The following is a 15549-nucleotide window of genomic DNA, read 5'->3' on the forward strand; positions in this document are numbered from 1 at the left end:
TGGAGGGACAGCGCAGGAGGGGAAGTCCCTCTATGAGATGGATTGATTCGGTGACTGGGGTAATCGGGATGGGTGTGTCAGAGGCAGTGCAGTTGGCGCAGGATAGAGCAGGGTTTAGGGCTGTTGTGCATAGGGTCGCTATGAGTCGCAAACAACTCGACGCCAAATAACAACAACAACAACAACAGTATTTCCTTGCTCTGGGAATGCCATTCTTTTCAATGCTAGCCATAACTTGTTATGATCCACAGTCAGTTGTCTTTGCATAGCCAATAAAGCACAAATAAGCATTCTTTTGGTATTCCTCACTTTGAGCCAGGACCATCTGACATCAGTGATATCCCTGGTGCTGCTACCTCTTCTAAATCCTGCAGTTCCCTATCTGTGTACTATTCTAGCCATTTTTTAAATGATCTTCAGCAGTATTTTGCTAGCTAGCAAGTGATTTTAATGATATTGTTCCATTGTTTCCACATTCACTTGGACCACCTTTCTTGGGAATGGGAACAAATGTGGACCTCTTCTAATCCATTGGCCAGACATCTGTCCTCCAAATTTCCTGGCACAGACTGGTGAGCGCATCCAAGGCTGCATCTGTTAATTGAAATGAGTCAGCTGGTATCCCAGCAATTCCTGGGGCCTTATTTTTTGCCAATGCAACTTCCACTTCCTCCTTTATTACCATTTTTCTCCTGTTCATATAGTACTTCCTAAAATTTTTCCGTGTCTGTCAGTTCTTTTAGGCACCGTGATTCTGTGTATTCTCTCCATCTTCTTTTGATGCTTTCTGGGTCATTCAGTATATCACCCGTAACATCTTTCAATACTGCAACTCGAAGTTGAAATTTATTTTCAAGTTCTCTCAGCTTGAGAAATGCAGAATGAGCTCTTCCCTTTTTATTCTCCAATTCCAACTCTCCGCACATTCTATTATATACTTTTCTTTGTTCTCTCGAGCTGCCTTTTGAAATCTTCTGTCCCGCTCTTTTACTTTTGGCATGTTTTCCCTTTGTCTTGGCTTCTTGATGCTCTAGCACAATTTTTAGAGACTTTTCTGATACTCCTTTCAGTTTTTTCTCTCCCTTCTGTTTTTATAATGATCTTTTGCTTTTTTCCATGGATGATATCCTTAAAATGTACCTTAAAAACAATGGAATTATTGTCTTTCTGTTTGTTAGCTTGCCCTCCAGTGTAGTGTGAATGTGATGGCCTAGCCTGTGGTTTTTTTGTGTGTTTCATCTCCTCCCTGTACTCCAGAGTTGCTTTTGAGGAATTGGTACATGTGTATCTTCTCTCTGAATTTTTATGTTGTCTCCTTTGTTTCCCTCCAACCCCTCCACTGTCCTTTTCATTTTATGTATCTTCCTCTCTGCTTCTGTCTCTTTCTCTTCCATGTTTTTGTTTTTTCCTCTGTGTGTGTAAGAGAGATAAAGTCATTTTTCATACACTGTAGAAATAATCATCCAGTTCTCTCATAGGTTTGGAAACTTGGGTGATTTTTCTTAAGTTTGCATAACTGAAAAATAGCAGAGAAAGCAATAAAGCACTCTCTTTTTTTCACTGTACTGTCCGATATATATATATCTGCACCCACCAGAACTCCCTGAGAATTTTGTGTTTCTGAAATATGTGAGCATGTGGTGAATGTCTTTTCCTCTTTAATATGAAATATGAGTATTCTTTTTCTAGTATGTGAATAATAATATATGCCTCTGGAAACACTATGAACCTGGAGAGAGGACAAAAGTTATACAAGTCTTTCACAGGGTCACTATTAGTCACATACAACTCGATGGCACTTAACAACAACAACAACATATATAAACTCAAACTCGCTGTCATTGAGTCGAAACCAACTCATAACTGACCCTCCATCAAGTTTTCAGAAGCCATCAAGTCTTAAATCATGCAAGAGAAGATTGTTCATCTTTCTTCTGCCTCTTTGGGTTGGCAGCACAACTCCTTATCCACCAGATCACCAGAGCTCCCTACTCTGTGTGTGTTTATAGGTGACCTAGTGGTTAAGGAACTGTGCTGCTAACCCAGAGGCAGGCAGTTTGAAACCACTAGCTGTTCTCAGGGAGCAACGATGTGATTTACTGCCTTTGAAAACCCAATGGAGGATCAGCTGACAATGAGTTGATTCTGAGTCAACAATGAGTTGTCTGTCACATATACCTGGGATATAGCATAATGAACAAAATAAGGCCCTGCCTTCCTGCCCTCCTAGAGTTTACATTCCAGTTGATAAGAAGACAGACAATAAACACATATAAATGGTCAAATTTATCATTTCTTATATAATGTTACTTCTGAGATCAAAGACATTGGAAATAATGGTTTAAAGAGTGGAAATAATAGTTTGAAGAGCGTTTCTAGATAGTGATTTGTCCTATCTCTGTTAGTGCTTTAATATATTACTTTAGTATTAGGTGTATATAGTTTTTCATGAGAAGATTTTATAAGGTCAATTCAATCAGAGGCAAATAAAATTAGAAATTTTATCTTCAAATCTTTAAAACATGTTTTAGTTGTTAACATATCCACTTATATATAAATATATACTGTATTCCTCTATACCAGCAATTAATTATCTTGCTTCCTCTCTATACTTGTTTTCCCTGTGACCTCTGTCAGCTCTTAAAGATAATCACTTTTATTAGATTTTTATTTTTCTTTCAAGCAATATGAATATATATTCTTATTTATATTAACCTCCCATGCTACCATGTACTTTGCTTTTTTATGTACTAGTATATCCTTACTTCAGAATGTTAAATCTAGCTCCCTCCATTCTTCCCTTTTGGAATCTTGTGAATGACAAAGATTTTTACTAGAGTGGTATCATTTGTAATTCAAGCCAGGGCACATTTCAAAGTTAAAGAAGGTATTGTTAATAAGTAATCTGGGGCAAAAGCATAGAATAGGACTGTTTTAGGTAAACTCAGATTCATAGTTATTGTTAGTATCACTGGACTGCCTAGAAAGTTTAAATGGTCATCTTTGAGTGATTAGATCACATTATAGCACCTCAAATTAGTGCTGATTAAAGCTTCAAAAAGGTTATGCTCATAAATGTTTCTGTCCTATAACAGATCATTAAAATTCAGACCAGTCTCTAGATCCACTAAACTTTTTAAATAAGCATTTTATTTTAATGATGTTTTATTATTTAGTGTGAAAGATTATAATTTTTTATTCAATCATTCATACACATTTTGTTTTATAATATTAATTACAATTGATTAATATATGGATTTGAAATGGTAAAGAATAGAACATGGTAATATACTAGCAATCTTTACAAAGCTGTACTAGTATTTCAGTTACCTAGGTTCTTTTTTTACAATTTAAAGTCATTAAATATTCTCATTATTGTATGTGCTGTAATATAAAACATCCCCTTTTTGGCTTTCTTCACTATTAGGCTGTCACCTAGCTCTACAAATTATTGTTGTGGTATCTGCTCCTAACATTTGTTTATTCTGCATATTTTTTTTTTATCCTTTGCAAGTAACAAGTTTGCCAACAGTTTAATAAGAGTTGGAAGTTCTAGCCTTACTGTTAACTGAGCTCCAAAATAGGGACCTATTAGTTGTTTTAGATACTCAGAAATCTTTCTCTTGCATTCTAGTAGTCTTCCAAAGGCTGAATTCACCAAAAATCTTAAATTCAAGTAAGTGTAATATAACTGTACTTTGGTCTTTTAACTCAGGTCAGTCTTCTTTCTTGGTCTGTATTTAGTGGAACACATCTGCAGTATACTTTCAGTGAGAAGCTATACAAGGTAAATGTTGAGATAATATCAGTCATTTCCCCCAGAGGCCTTTCTACCTCTCTGACATTATGATCTTTTTCTGCGTAGGACCCTTTGAGACAAAGTACCTATGTCTGATTGAACTAGAGGAAGGTGCTATCCCTGTGTATGTAGCTTCTCCAGTGGACCAGGACACATTATCTCTTAGAATTGAGTAATTTTCATTTGTTTTTCCACGGAACGCAAGTTTCTAGGGTGCTCCAAGTTTTTCCTTTATGTCTTTATTTGAATTTTGCTTGATTTGATAATATTCAGTTGTGTTGTATGATACTTGTTCACGATGCTAAAGCTGTTAACAGCAGGTATGTCTAACTTAACTAATTAATTTCTGACTAAACTCTGCCTTCTGCCATTGCTGATAGTAGAAAATGGTCTTCAGAGTCATTAATTTACTGCGTTTTTTAATACCCATATTCATTTTTTATTTTGTACATTGCTAGTACTAGATTCTTGTTACTCATATATGAGAAGTTCAGAAATTATCACCTTACCTCTTTTTGTACATATAGGTCCCAGTTATGCAGGGATCAGGCATACAGGGAGCAGGCATGCAAGGGGCAGGCATGCAGAGTGGAGGTCAGCCTGTTGGCTTTAGTCCTGGGCAGAACCAAGTCACTCCACAGGATCATGAAAAGGTAATAAGCAATACTTAGTCTTTTAGATTTTTCTTCGCATTTACCATGTGGAGATCCTGGGTCCTTAAAGTTCCTTTGGAATTGATGTTTAATACCTAATTACTTTGGAATTAATATTTTTCTTTTCTATCCTTTGATTACCTGAAAGTTTGTGGATATAGTGCTTGAGTGGAAGTAAATAGCATATTATCTTTTATTTCACACTCATATGCCAGTAGCCATTTTTCTGCATGCTTGCCAGATTGACCTGAATAACTGAACCTCTGAAGTTCAGTGATACCATTTTAAGTGTGCAGGAAATTTGAGTCCATGAAGATGCCTGTTTCATATGTTCTAATTTTAGGTATTTTAGTTTGTCCATGTTCTCATTGTGTCTTTCCTCACTAGTTGCTTCTGTATTTGGTTGTGATTTTTAAAAATATTTTTATTATGATTTTAATGAAAGTTTACAGAAAGCTTGGGTTTTCTTTCTTTCTTTCATTCATTATTGCACATTTTCTGCCTTCCTCCACCTTTCCCTCTCTTCTAGTCCACTTTGCAATATACCTCTTGTTCCAGATTGTTGTAATTACATATAATGCCTTATATTTTCCTTTCAGATAGTCCTTCCCCTCATCTATTCCAATGCAGTTCTTTTTTGAGTGCTAGTTTTGTGTGTGAAATACTTCCATCCTTCATTTTGCTCTATATCTCATTGCAGTAGCTTTTTGGGCAGAAGCTTACGGTGATTTTTAAGTTGTTGTTTCTTGGGGGTTTTTTAAGCGGACATTATTAAAATTCGTTATTTTTCCTTCTACACAGGCTGCTTTGATTATGCAGGTTCTTCAACTGACTGCAGACCAGATTGCTATGCTGCCTCCTGAACAAAGGCAGAGTATCTTGATCCTAAAGGAACAAATACAGAAATCTACTGGAGCACCTTGAAAGGTTAGTACACTTAATCTTACCTGAGTAGGACACATTCCTTGTGCTTTATGGGTATATATACTTTCAAGTGTTTGTTCACCTTAAGACCCTTGATCATGTTTCTCCTCTTTGAGTAGTTCAAGCCATAGTTATTCTTTGAGTTGCTGAATTCAGTGTGGTCTTTTTAAACTCTTCTTTGCAAATGATAAAATACCTGATCAGATTAGCAAAATCAAAATACAAAAATGTAGAAAGTTAAGAGTAAAAATCTTCGTCTTCTCAGTTTCATTTCTCAGACATTACCTTTAAATATAGTTTGGTGTGCATCTTTCCAGTATTAGTTATGATATTTTATTACATGCTTTCTCATTAAAATGTAGAAAATACACACCATTTAAATAGAATGTATAAATATTTTCATTTCCAGTATTTGCTTTATATTGAATATTTTTATGCTAAACTATTATAGCACATAATTTAAGGTAGCAAATGTCTACCATCACTATAAGTTTCTGTACATTTCAGAGATTGCTGTACACTGCTACTCTTATTTTTCTTGCTCATCAGTCAGGTAGAAAAGGATCCAGATAACCTGCCTCATAAATAATCATGTGGCCTAACTTGATTACAGGTATTGGTATTTCTTTTTTAAAATTTTTTCCCTAACATCTTTGTATTTAAAAAACAGTTCCATTTTCTTGAAACAGTTTAAAATTTACATTGTTCCAATATCAACCTGAATAATTACCTTTGTCATTTCTATTTGTTTCCCTACCTACATTATAATGCTCATCTCAGTAAATTGTATTTTGAAATACTATTGTGGGTGATGGGGCTTTAATGCTTAATGGGTACATAATTTCTCTTTGAGGTGATGAAAAAGTTTTGAAACAAATAATGGTGGTGGTTATATGATACTGTGAATATAACTAATTCCACTGAAACGTGCATTTTAAGAAGGTTAAGATGGCAAGTTTATGTTATATATATTTTACCACAATAAAAGTGTATTCTTATTTGTAAATGTCTTTAAAGCATCCAACATGTAAATATACATCATATCTAAATTTAGACTTGAAATGACTATACTTTAGCAGGAAGCTGGCGTGGATAGACATCTATCTATGCTTTTCGTGTGACCGCTACCTAAACATTTTATTCTACATATCCCAGATGTTCTGTTTTCTTCACTAAAAGCTTAAAATAGCTATTATATTCAGAGGAGTAAATAGGCTATTCCTCTCTTTTGCTTTTTCTACTTTATTTTTGTTAAAAAAGACATTCCTACAAGAAAAGAAAATTATTATTTTTTGATACTGAAAGTAGAATATTTCTGATAATTATTTCATTATGTATTCTTGATTATAAAATATTGCAGAGGACAACTTAACCCCAGGGCAAGGATTTTGATAGGGCTGTTTTTTATGTTTTGTTTTGTAATTATTCAGATTCATAGGTGGTTGTTGTTAGGTGTCGTTGTGTCAAGTACCACTCAGTGACCCTGTGAACAAAAGGCCTAAACCCTGCTCTATCCTGAGCCATCTTCACACTTCCTGACACACAAGAGCCCATTACAGCAGACATCGTGTTAATCCACCTATCTGGCTGAGGGTCTTCCTCTCCTTCACCAACCTTCCACCATTTTCAGCTTCATGTACCTCTCTAAGGAACACCCCCTCCTAGCAACATGCCCAAAGAATATCAGGCAAAGCCTTATCATCCTTGCCTCCAGAGAGCACTCTGGCTGCACCCTCTTGTAGTTGTTTGTTCTCTTGGCCATCCATGGGAAGTTCAGTGCTCTTTTCCAACACCACAGCTCAAAAGCGTCAATTCTTCTGTCATCCCAGGTCATTGTCCAGCTCTCAGATGCATAGCAAGTGATGACTGTGGCCTGAATCAGACACACATTCATCCTCAAACTGACATCATTACTCCTCAATAATTTGGAGAGGTCCCTAACTGCAGATTTTCTCAGTGTAATGTGTCTCCTTATTTCCTGACTGCTGGTACCAAGGGTGTGGATCCAAGCAAAATGAAATTGTTGACGGTTTCAGTCTCCTCTTCGTCCATCATGATTGTTGCTTATATGTCCAGTCATAAGAATCATTGTTTTCTTGACATTGTTATGCAGTGCATACTGAAGGCTGTATTCTTTGATCTTCTGCAACAAGTGCTTCAAGTCCTTCTCACTTTCAGCAAGCAGAGTTGTGTCATCTGCATAACTCATGTTATTTATAATCCTGACATCATACTCCTCTTCAGAGTCCAGCTTCTTGGATAATTTCCTCAGCATACAGATCTAATAGGTTTGAAGAGAGAACACAACCCTGATTCACTCCTTTCTCAATTTTAACCATGCAGTGTTCCCTTGCTGTGTTTGCACAACTGCTTCCTGGTCCAGGTATAGGTTCCACATGAGCATAATTAAGTGCTCTGCGATTCCCATTCTTCTCATTGTCAGCTACTTGTTACGATTCACACAGTCAAATGTCTTTGCATAGTCAATAAAGCACAAATAGACATTCTTCTGGTATTCTTTACTTTCAGCCAGGATCTTTCTGACATCAGCCATGGCCTCTTCTAAATCCTGCTTGAACTTCTGGCAGTTCCATTTCTATGTACTGTTCTAGCCGTTTTTGAATGATCTTCAGCAGTATTTTGTTTGCATGTGGTTTTAATTACATTGCTCAATAGTTTCCACATTCAGTTTGGATCACCTTTCTTGGGAATGGCAAATATGGACCTCTTCCAATCTATTGGTCAGATAACCTGTCCTCCAAATTTCCTGGCATAGACTGGTGAGCATATCGAAGACTGCATCAGTTAATTAAAATGAGTCAACTGGTATCCCAATTCCTGGAGCCTTGTCAATGCCTTCATTGCAGCTTCTTCTTCCTCCTTTATTACAGCTGGCTCTTGTTTATATAGTACTTACTGAAATTTTTCAGTGTCAATCAATTCTTCATGGTACAGTGATTCTGTGTATTCCCTCTATCTTCTTTTGATGCCTTCTTGGTCATTCAGTATATTGACCATACCATCTTTCCTTATTGCGACACAAGGCTTAGATTCACAGGAAGTTGCAAAAATGGCACAAGAGTCTTTTGTACTCATCACCCATCTTCCCCCAATGGTGACATCTTAAGTATTTATATCTAATATCAAAATCAGGAAATTTATGTTTATAAATTTCTGATTACTAATCTGTAGACTATAATCCATTTTTATAATTTTTAAAAACTTGTGTTCCTTTGTTTATGTATGTGTTGTTGTTTGGGTGTTATGTTTTGTTTTTTCTAATTTTATATGGGCAAAGTTTTGATGTGTATATGCTGTTACTTCTGTATATTGTGGCCAAAATGTTAACTCTACTTCATCCTATATCTAGCTAGTTGTGAATGTGTGTACCACCACTGACAGGTATAGTCTCATCACCCTTAGATTAGAGGTTTTCAACCAGAGGCAGCTTTGCTCCCCAAGGGACATTTGGTAGTGTCTAAAGACATTTTTGTTTGTTAAAAGAGAGGGTGGGGTTTATTACTGACATTCAGTGAGTGGTGACAGACTTTTAAACATCTTATAATGCACAGAACATTCCCATATAACAGTTACCTAGTCCAAAATGTCAGTGGTGCTGAGGTTGAGAAACCCTGCCGTATGGGATAATTGCTTCTGGAAAGCAGAAGGCTTCCTCGGAAGTATGTCCCTGGTGATTTGTAGTGATCTTATGCATAGCCTCCCTCCCCAGCCTTTTTATTTCTTTCTTTTTACTCCTGTTTGGGGAAGAGAACTTTATCTGTACTTCTAATGACTTTCTCCTGACTTTCTTACAGGTTTTCAAAATACCTAGCAACAAATATGGCAAATAATTCCATAACTGTGTAGGAATATTGAAAGGATGACTTCTACATCTAACTCTTGAACGACTCAGATTGGTGCCAGGTGGAGGACTGCCATGACCACTCAGAACAAAATCACTTTATTTCTGTTGGGTTTTAGTTTGTACATTTTTCTGTGACTTGAAATAAACTTTGAACACAATATTAGTACACTTCAAATTGATGTACATGACCTTTTTGCTTTTAAAAAGCTGTGAAGCCTAAGGGAGATGCCTTAGATTTGTTTCCCACAGTAACCACAGTATTATAAGTTGATGTTTATTGCCATACCTGTGCTTTTGCTTTCAAGTAAGCCATTTTCTTTTCTTGATTAAAATATTTGATAATTTTTCAGACACTGAAACATTGTTTTCTGGAAATTAGTGTCTCTTTAATTTGTTTTCAGCAGGAATCTGAGGATTTAGCCTTTGAGAACCTTCTAAAATTTCCTTTTGATTCTTCTGGGGAAAGAGTAGCAAGTGCTTAAAGAGACATGAAATGTTCAGAAAGCCACCAAAGAGCCTTGCATAGCAATGTGTTTAGTTTCTAAAATCCAATTATCAAATCCATTTTTATATCATTTAAAATCATATAAATGTATTTTTATTCATACACATAGGTCAGAATTGAGGCAAGAAGGTGTGTTTGCACTGGTTTGAATGTATGCCAACACTTAAGAGACAGTAGACATTTACTTATCTATTCTAATACTCAAAAAAGCCACTAAGTTTTCACATGTCCAAGATTAAAAACTGTAAATAAAGAAGTGAATATAGTATTTTTCATACTATCCTTCATTAACCTACAGTTTACCTTATAACAGTATGTATTCTGGTAAAACATTGCAAACCCTAAAACATCTATATTTTCCATTTATTTTAAGAGGGCCAAAAGTAGAGCATAAGCAGCCAGATTTTTCATTATATATGTCCTACCTACTTCCGTGAGGACGGCTATGAGCATAAGTAGTGCTGTTGGCTTTAACTTATGGATCTTTCAGCCTTATTTTGTTTCTCTCATAGTGGCATAAGGGGAAACATGGTTTCTCTCCATCAGCCCAACCTCAAGAGGTTGAGAGTTGCCTTAATAATTAGTCAAGTTCTACTGGAACTACTCTTGAACCTGTTTATATTTTCAGAATCCTATCTCTGGGTTAGGATTGTGGTCAGGTGAATTAAAAGCCTGACTTAGGCTTAGAAAATGTAATAACATATTGCTTGCATGCAAAGCAAAAGAAAATAATTAATCAACTTCATGAGAGACATTGAAATTAAGGGATTTTCTACTCTGAAATATATACACAATTATGGCAAAAGTTTGTTGATTAAAGTATTTCAATTTTACAGTAAAAAAAATTGATTAAACCAGCACCTGAGCATTGAGTATCCTGATCATCCCCAAGTTAGGATGTTGATTATGTGTAGAATTAATTATTACCTTTTCTACCTGGTTGTATCACTGTTCAGACCTTGATATTTTGATTTTGACTAGATATTAAGAGCAAAGCTTTCCTCATCAGGAATTTCTAAATTTTAAGACAACACTTAAGTTGGAATTGAAGTTCCAAATCAAGATCATTGACAGGAACTGTAGCTTTAATATTCTGTTGTGTATCTTCCTAAAGGTTTCCTGAACTAGGTAGCTGAACTCTGGGTGAGCAAATTGGCAACAGCAGTGGTATCTCAATATTTCCTTATGGAACACCCTTCAGCACTTTTTATTGCTGAACAATTAATAAATACATTTAGCTACCACAGCTTCGTGACTATCATACTGTGATCAGAGTAGTGACTGAAAAAACTCTTATTACTCCTTCAGGTCATACAGGTTTCTGGATAATTTTAGAAACAACCTCTTCTTCACTCTTGGTCACTTAAAGGGAGATACATAGGTAATGTGATGGTAATTCAATAGAAATGTTGTCTTTGGCCACTGTTTTTTTCCCCTTTTTGGACTTCAGTCTTCTTTTATTTTAGTGATTCACTTTGACTATCTACATCCCATGGCCACTGCAGTCCAGGGGCAGGTAGATAGCTGAAATTTTAAAACAACAACATTTTGATGGGGAAAAAAAATGTTTGCTTATATCATTGAGTGAATGTGTCCTTTCTGAACTAGAAGGCTTGAAATATTAAAATTCTAAAGTCTTTATCTGTTTTTAAAAACTTAGACATTAAAACAGACTAACTTAGACATTAATAACTGCTGTTAATAAAAATGTGGATAAAGATTCTCTGTTAATAAGTCATTTTAGGATTGAGTTCAAGTTTTTGCGATTATTAATAGCAGAATATAAACAGAAGCATAACGTTCTTTCAGGATTTTCTTCCGCAGATAGAAAGCTCAGGAAAACTAACAAAAACTCACTGAACAGTTAAGAAAATCCTTCATTTGTTGATGAGCAAAGATAGTAAAGCAGAAATTGCTATTCAAACTGGATAAGACCATGTTTAAAATGACAGTAAGAATGTACATCGTTGGTGTTATATGGGGATGTGGTTCTTGATAATTTATGTTCATTGTTATTTATGTTTATTATGTTTTGTCATTAATTATTCAATAAATTTTTTTATTTAAAAAGTCTTCTAAATCTTCTGTGACCATGGGAGGGAAGAGAGACTTTATGAGCCCAAGTCCAAGAAAGTGACACAAAATCTGGGGTTAAATTGTGTAAATGACATCCACCAAAATTCTATCAAGTTTTATGGTAATCATTACTTTACAAAAGGATTTATGGTTCTTTTCCTTAGAAAGGATCCATGGACTTTGCAGTTGTGAATTCTGAACATGTTAGGTTGGTAGAGCTCTCATGTATGACAAAGTTGATTGCATTCAAAGCAAGGAGTCAAGGCTGGAGAAGTGCAAAGCTTAAGTGATGGCCCAAGTAAATTGTTAAAGGCTCAAAGGAGAGACAAGATATAGATTGCTGTACTTATGCCTGTAATTCAGAAATTTTATTTGTCAAATAGAATTGTATTTTTCCAGAATCTAAACTAGAATACTGATGGCAGTTTTGCAGGCTCTTGACAAAATTCTGAGGGCCATAACAACTCCACAAACCTGTTGTAGAATAGTAAGGACTCAGAAGTCCGCAAAAAGAACACACAGGTCTATCCTGGAGAGGGTGAAACCAAGCTGCAAGGATTTTGAAGCTCCATCTCGCATACTTTGGGAACATGGCCAGGAGACCAGTCCTTGGAGAAAGACAACATGCTTGGAAGGGTAGAGGGACAGTGCAGGAGAGGAAACCCCAGGGTGAGATGGATTGACACATTAACTGGGGTAATGGATTTAAGAGTGTCAGAGACAGACTGGATCATGATAGAGCTGGGTTCAGAGCTATTGTGCATAGGGTCACTATGAGTTGCAGGTGACTTGATAGCACTTAACAAAAGTCAGCAAAGTACGCTGAATGTTAGTAAGAATGGAGAAACTCAGCTGATTGAGTGTGATACAAATCACCTCAAAATCAGATTTTGATTCCTTTTCATGTTTTATTTAACTTGGTCTGATTTGAGTATTGGTTTAGCAAATCTATTTTCCACTCGACAATTCATACACTTTGTTACATATTGATTGCAATGTTAACAGCATTCATCCCATTTCTTTTCTTTTCCATTTCAATTTCCCCCATCTTTTCCTGATTTTTGAAAGGGCAAAGAGTACCCTTTTGATCTCAAAGAGTTGATTCTTCTGCATGCCTGTCTCCCTGTTATTACTGTTCACCTTATAGGCCTGTCCGTTGTTTGTTTGAAAGTTGAGCTGTGAGGGTAAATTGAGTTACAGCGCCAAAAGGCCATGGTCTTTGGGGTTCCACCAGTCAATGTCCAACCAAAGAGCCTAATCTCTTTTTTATTATTTCAAATTTTGTTCCACATTTTTCCTCCCACTCTATCCCATGATGTTGTAATGTAATCCCTTTCAGAGCAGTCAGTAGTGGTAGTTCAGTCTCAGGATCATGGAGGTTGAAGTTTGCATGGTTCATTAATCCTTTGGATTAATTCTTGCCATGGGTATTGATTTTCTTCACTTTTCTTTGCTTCAGATGGAGACAGAACAATAGCTGCACTTTTGGTGGCTGCTATCTTTTAAGACCAAAGTAAAATGTAGAACATTGTGCGCTATGTTACACTAATTGGCCTTGATTTCCAAGACTATGGTCCCAGAACTGGCATTCATTCTCCCAGGTCCAGTGACTCATTATTGCCTCAGGAGCTAAGAAATTTTCATAATTTGGCCTGCATACTACATTTATAGAGATATTTGCAACATAGATAAATACGTGTGTAGAAATAGTTTATGTCAAACCTATATACATTCATGGGTGTAGTCCCATACCTGTTAAACTTTAGTATGAGTCCTCCCAGTGTCTTCCTTTACCTTGGTCATTTTATGCTGATCACCCCCCTCCCCATATAGCAGATTGCCTTCCCCTTCACTCATATGAAAATCCTCCATTCTTTTTTATTTTTTTTAATCCTCCATTCTTGATGGTGGTGGTGGTTGTTAAGAAAAGTCCTTGACACTTGCATGTGTGACTTTCACCCTTTCTCCAGGTTCATAGGGTTTCCGGAGGCAAGCTATTTACAGAAGTGGATGCCACTCCTGCTTCCAAGCTTGTTTTAACCAGAGAGTGCCACCAAACTGTTCACCATGGGTAACCGTTACCACATTTGACACATCAGTGTCACAATGTTCAGCTGCACAGCGACCACAAGTTACCTTGGTAAGGCAAGTGGACACACCAGGGCTAGCAAGTCCACTCTGCGGCCACCCACTTTAAGCAGAAAGAGAGCCACAAACGTCCCCACATGTGTCTTTTGCAGGTTCACAAGGCTGCATCCACCCAGCTGACACTGAGACCCAAAAGAGACCCACTAGCCCTTGCCTATCCTCTAGGCATGGCCATAGATTTCAGTATTTTACCACTACGACACACCTAAACTCTGGGCCAGAGACCCTCCCAGTTCATCTAGCAAGTCTGGTCTGCAGCCTCTTGATGGTAGTTTCCTAATATTTTCAGGTCACAGCACTTACCACCTTTACCACCCTCATCACTCATCCTTACCTGTTTTATTAAGATAGACTTGAGCGATATAATACAGTGTAGTGATTAGATGCTAGGCTCTGGGGCTACTCTGTCTGGGTTACAATTCTAACTATATTACAGTTTTTCATCTGTAAAATAGGATATAAGTAGTACCTATAAAGGTTGGGGAACTCTGATAACCCAGTGGACAGGCGTTTGTGCTGCCAACCCAGAGGCAGGCAGGTCATTTCACCAGCTTCTTCACAAGAGAAAGGTGAGCAATTTACAGTTTCTGAAAACACACTGGAGGGTTAGCGATGAGTTGGTTCTGACTCAAAGGCAGTAAGATAACTCTCAAGGTTATTTTGAGGACTAGATGAAAGACAGAAACCATTTTAACAGATGCCTAGTACATAAATACATGTGTGTTAGCCACCACTAAAGCACTATAAGTTTATCTCAACCTGAACATTTCTCACACTAACTTGGTAATTTTCTTTCTGGCCAAGGATAATCTTTCTAATTATGCTCTGGGTCTAACCCTTATTTTCCTTCTTTCATACCTTCTCTGCTTGCTTGGTTGGTTGCTTTATTTTGGGGTGGTTTTTTTCCTTAAGGTAAGGTTTATATAGTATAACATTCACCATAAAGTGTACCAGTTGTAATTTAGTTTATTCCAACTCTTGGCATTTGTGTCTGAGTAGAACTGTGTATTCCCAAGGGTTTTTAATGGCTGATTTTTTTTTTTTGGTCAGTCCTTTTGAGGAATCTCTTGGCGGATTTGAACTACCATCCTTTCAGTTAGTTTACCATTTTTACCAAGCACGTTTAGGATTTGTACCACTTCTTAAAGTGTACTCTTTAGTATAACCATCATTCTTCATATAGTACAGCTTCTTGAATGATTTGTGCAAGATAGAAATTAAAAGGTATGGAAAAGATACAACTCTGACACACACCTTCTTTGATTTTAAACCATGCAGTGTTCCCTTGTTCTGTTCAAGTTCTGTTCTGTTCTAGGTATAAGTTTCTCATGAGCACAATTAAGTATTCTAAGATTCTCATTCTTCTCAATGTCAGCCATAATTTGTTATGATCCACATATTCAATTGCCTTTACATAGTCAATAAAACAAACATCTTTCTGGTTTTCTCAGCTTTCAGTCAAGATCCATCTGACATCAGCAGTGATAGCCTTTGTGCACAGCCTCTTCTGAATCCAGTCCTTGGAAAAGGACATCATACTGGGAAAGGTGCAGAGAAAGAGAAGACCCTCAACAGATGG

General features: G+C 36.6%; 1 protein-coding gene across 1 annotated transcript in view; it reads left to right on the top strand.

Annotated features, from left to right (window-relative positions):
* CSTF2 (cleavage stimulation factor, 3' pre-RNA, subunit 2, 64kDa) overlaps positions 1-5376 on the top strand; it is a 45835-nt gene extending 40459 nt beyond the window's left edge. The window contains exons 12-13 of the mRNA XM_006901141.1: positions 4327-4452; positions 5254-5376. Coding sequence (XP_006901203.1) covers positions 4327-4452; positions 5254-5376 — 249 coding nt within the window. The remainder of the gene's footprint in view (positions 1-4326; positions 4453-5253) is intronic.
* The last annotated feature ends 10173 nt before the right edge of the window (positions 5377-15549 follow it).

Source organism: Elephantulus edwardii, unplaced genomic scaffold, assembly GCF_000299155.1.
Source record: "Elephantulus edwardii isolate Elephantulus edwardi_28Jun2011 unplaced genomic scaffold, EleEdw1.0 scaffold00310, whole genome shotgun sequence".
NCBI classification, from domain to species: Eukaryota; Metazoa; Chordata; class Mammalia; order Macroscelidea; family Macroscelididae; genus Elephantulus; species Elephantulus edwardii.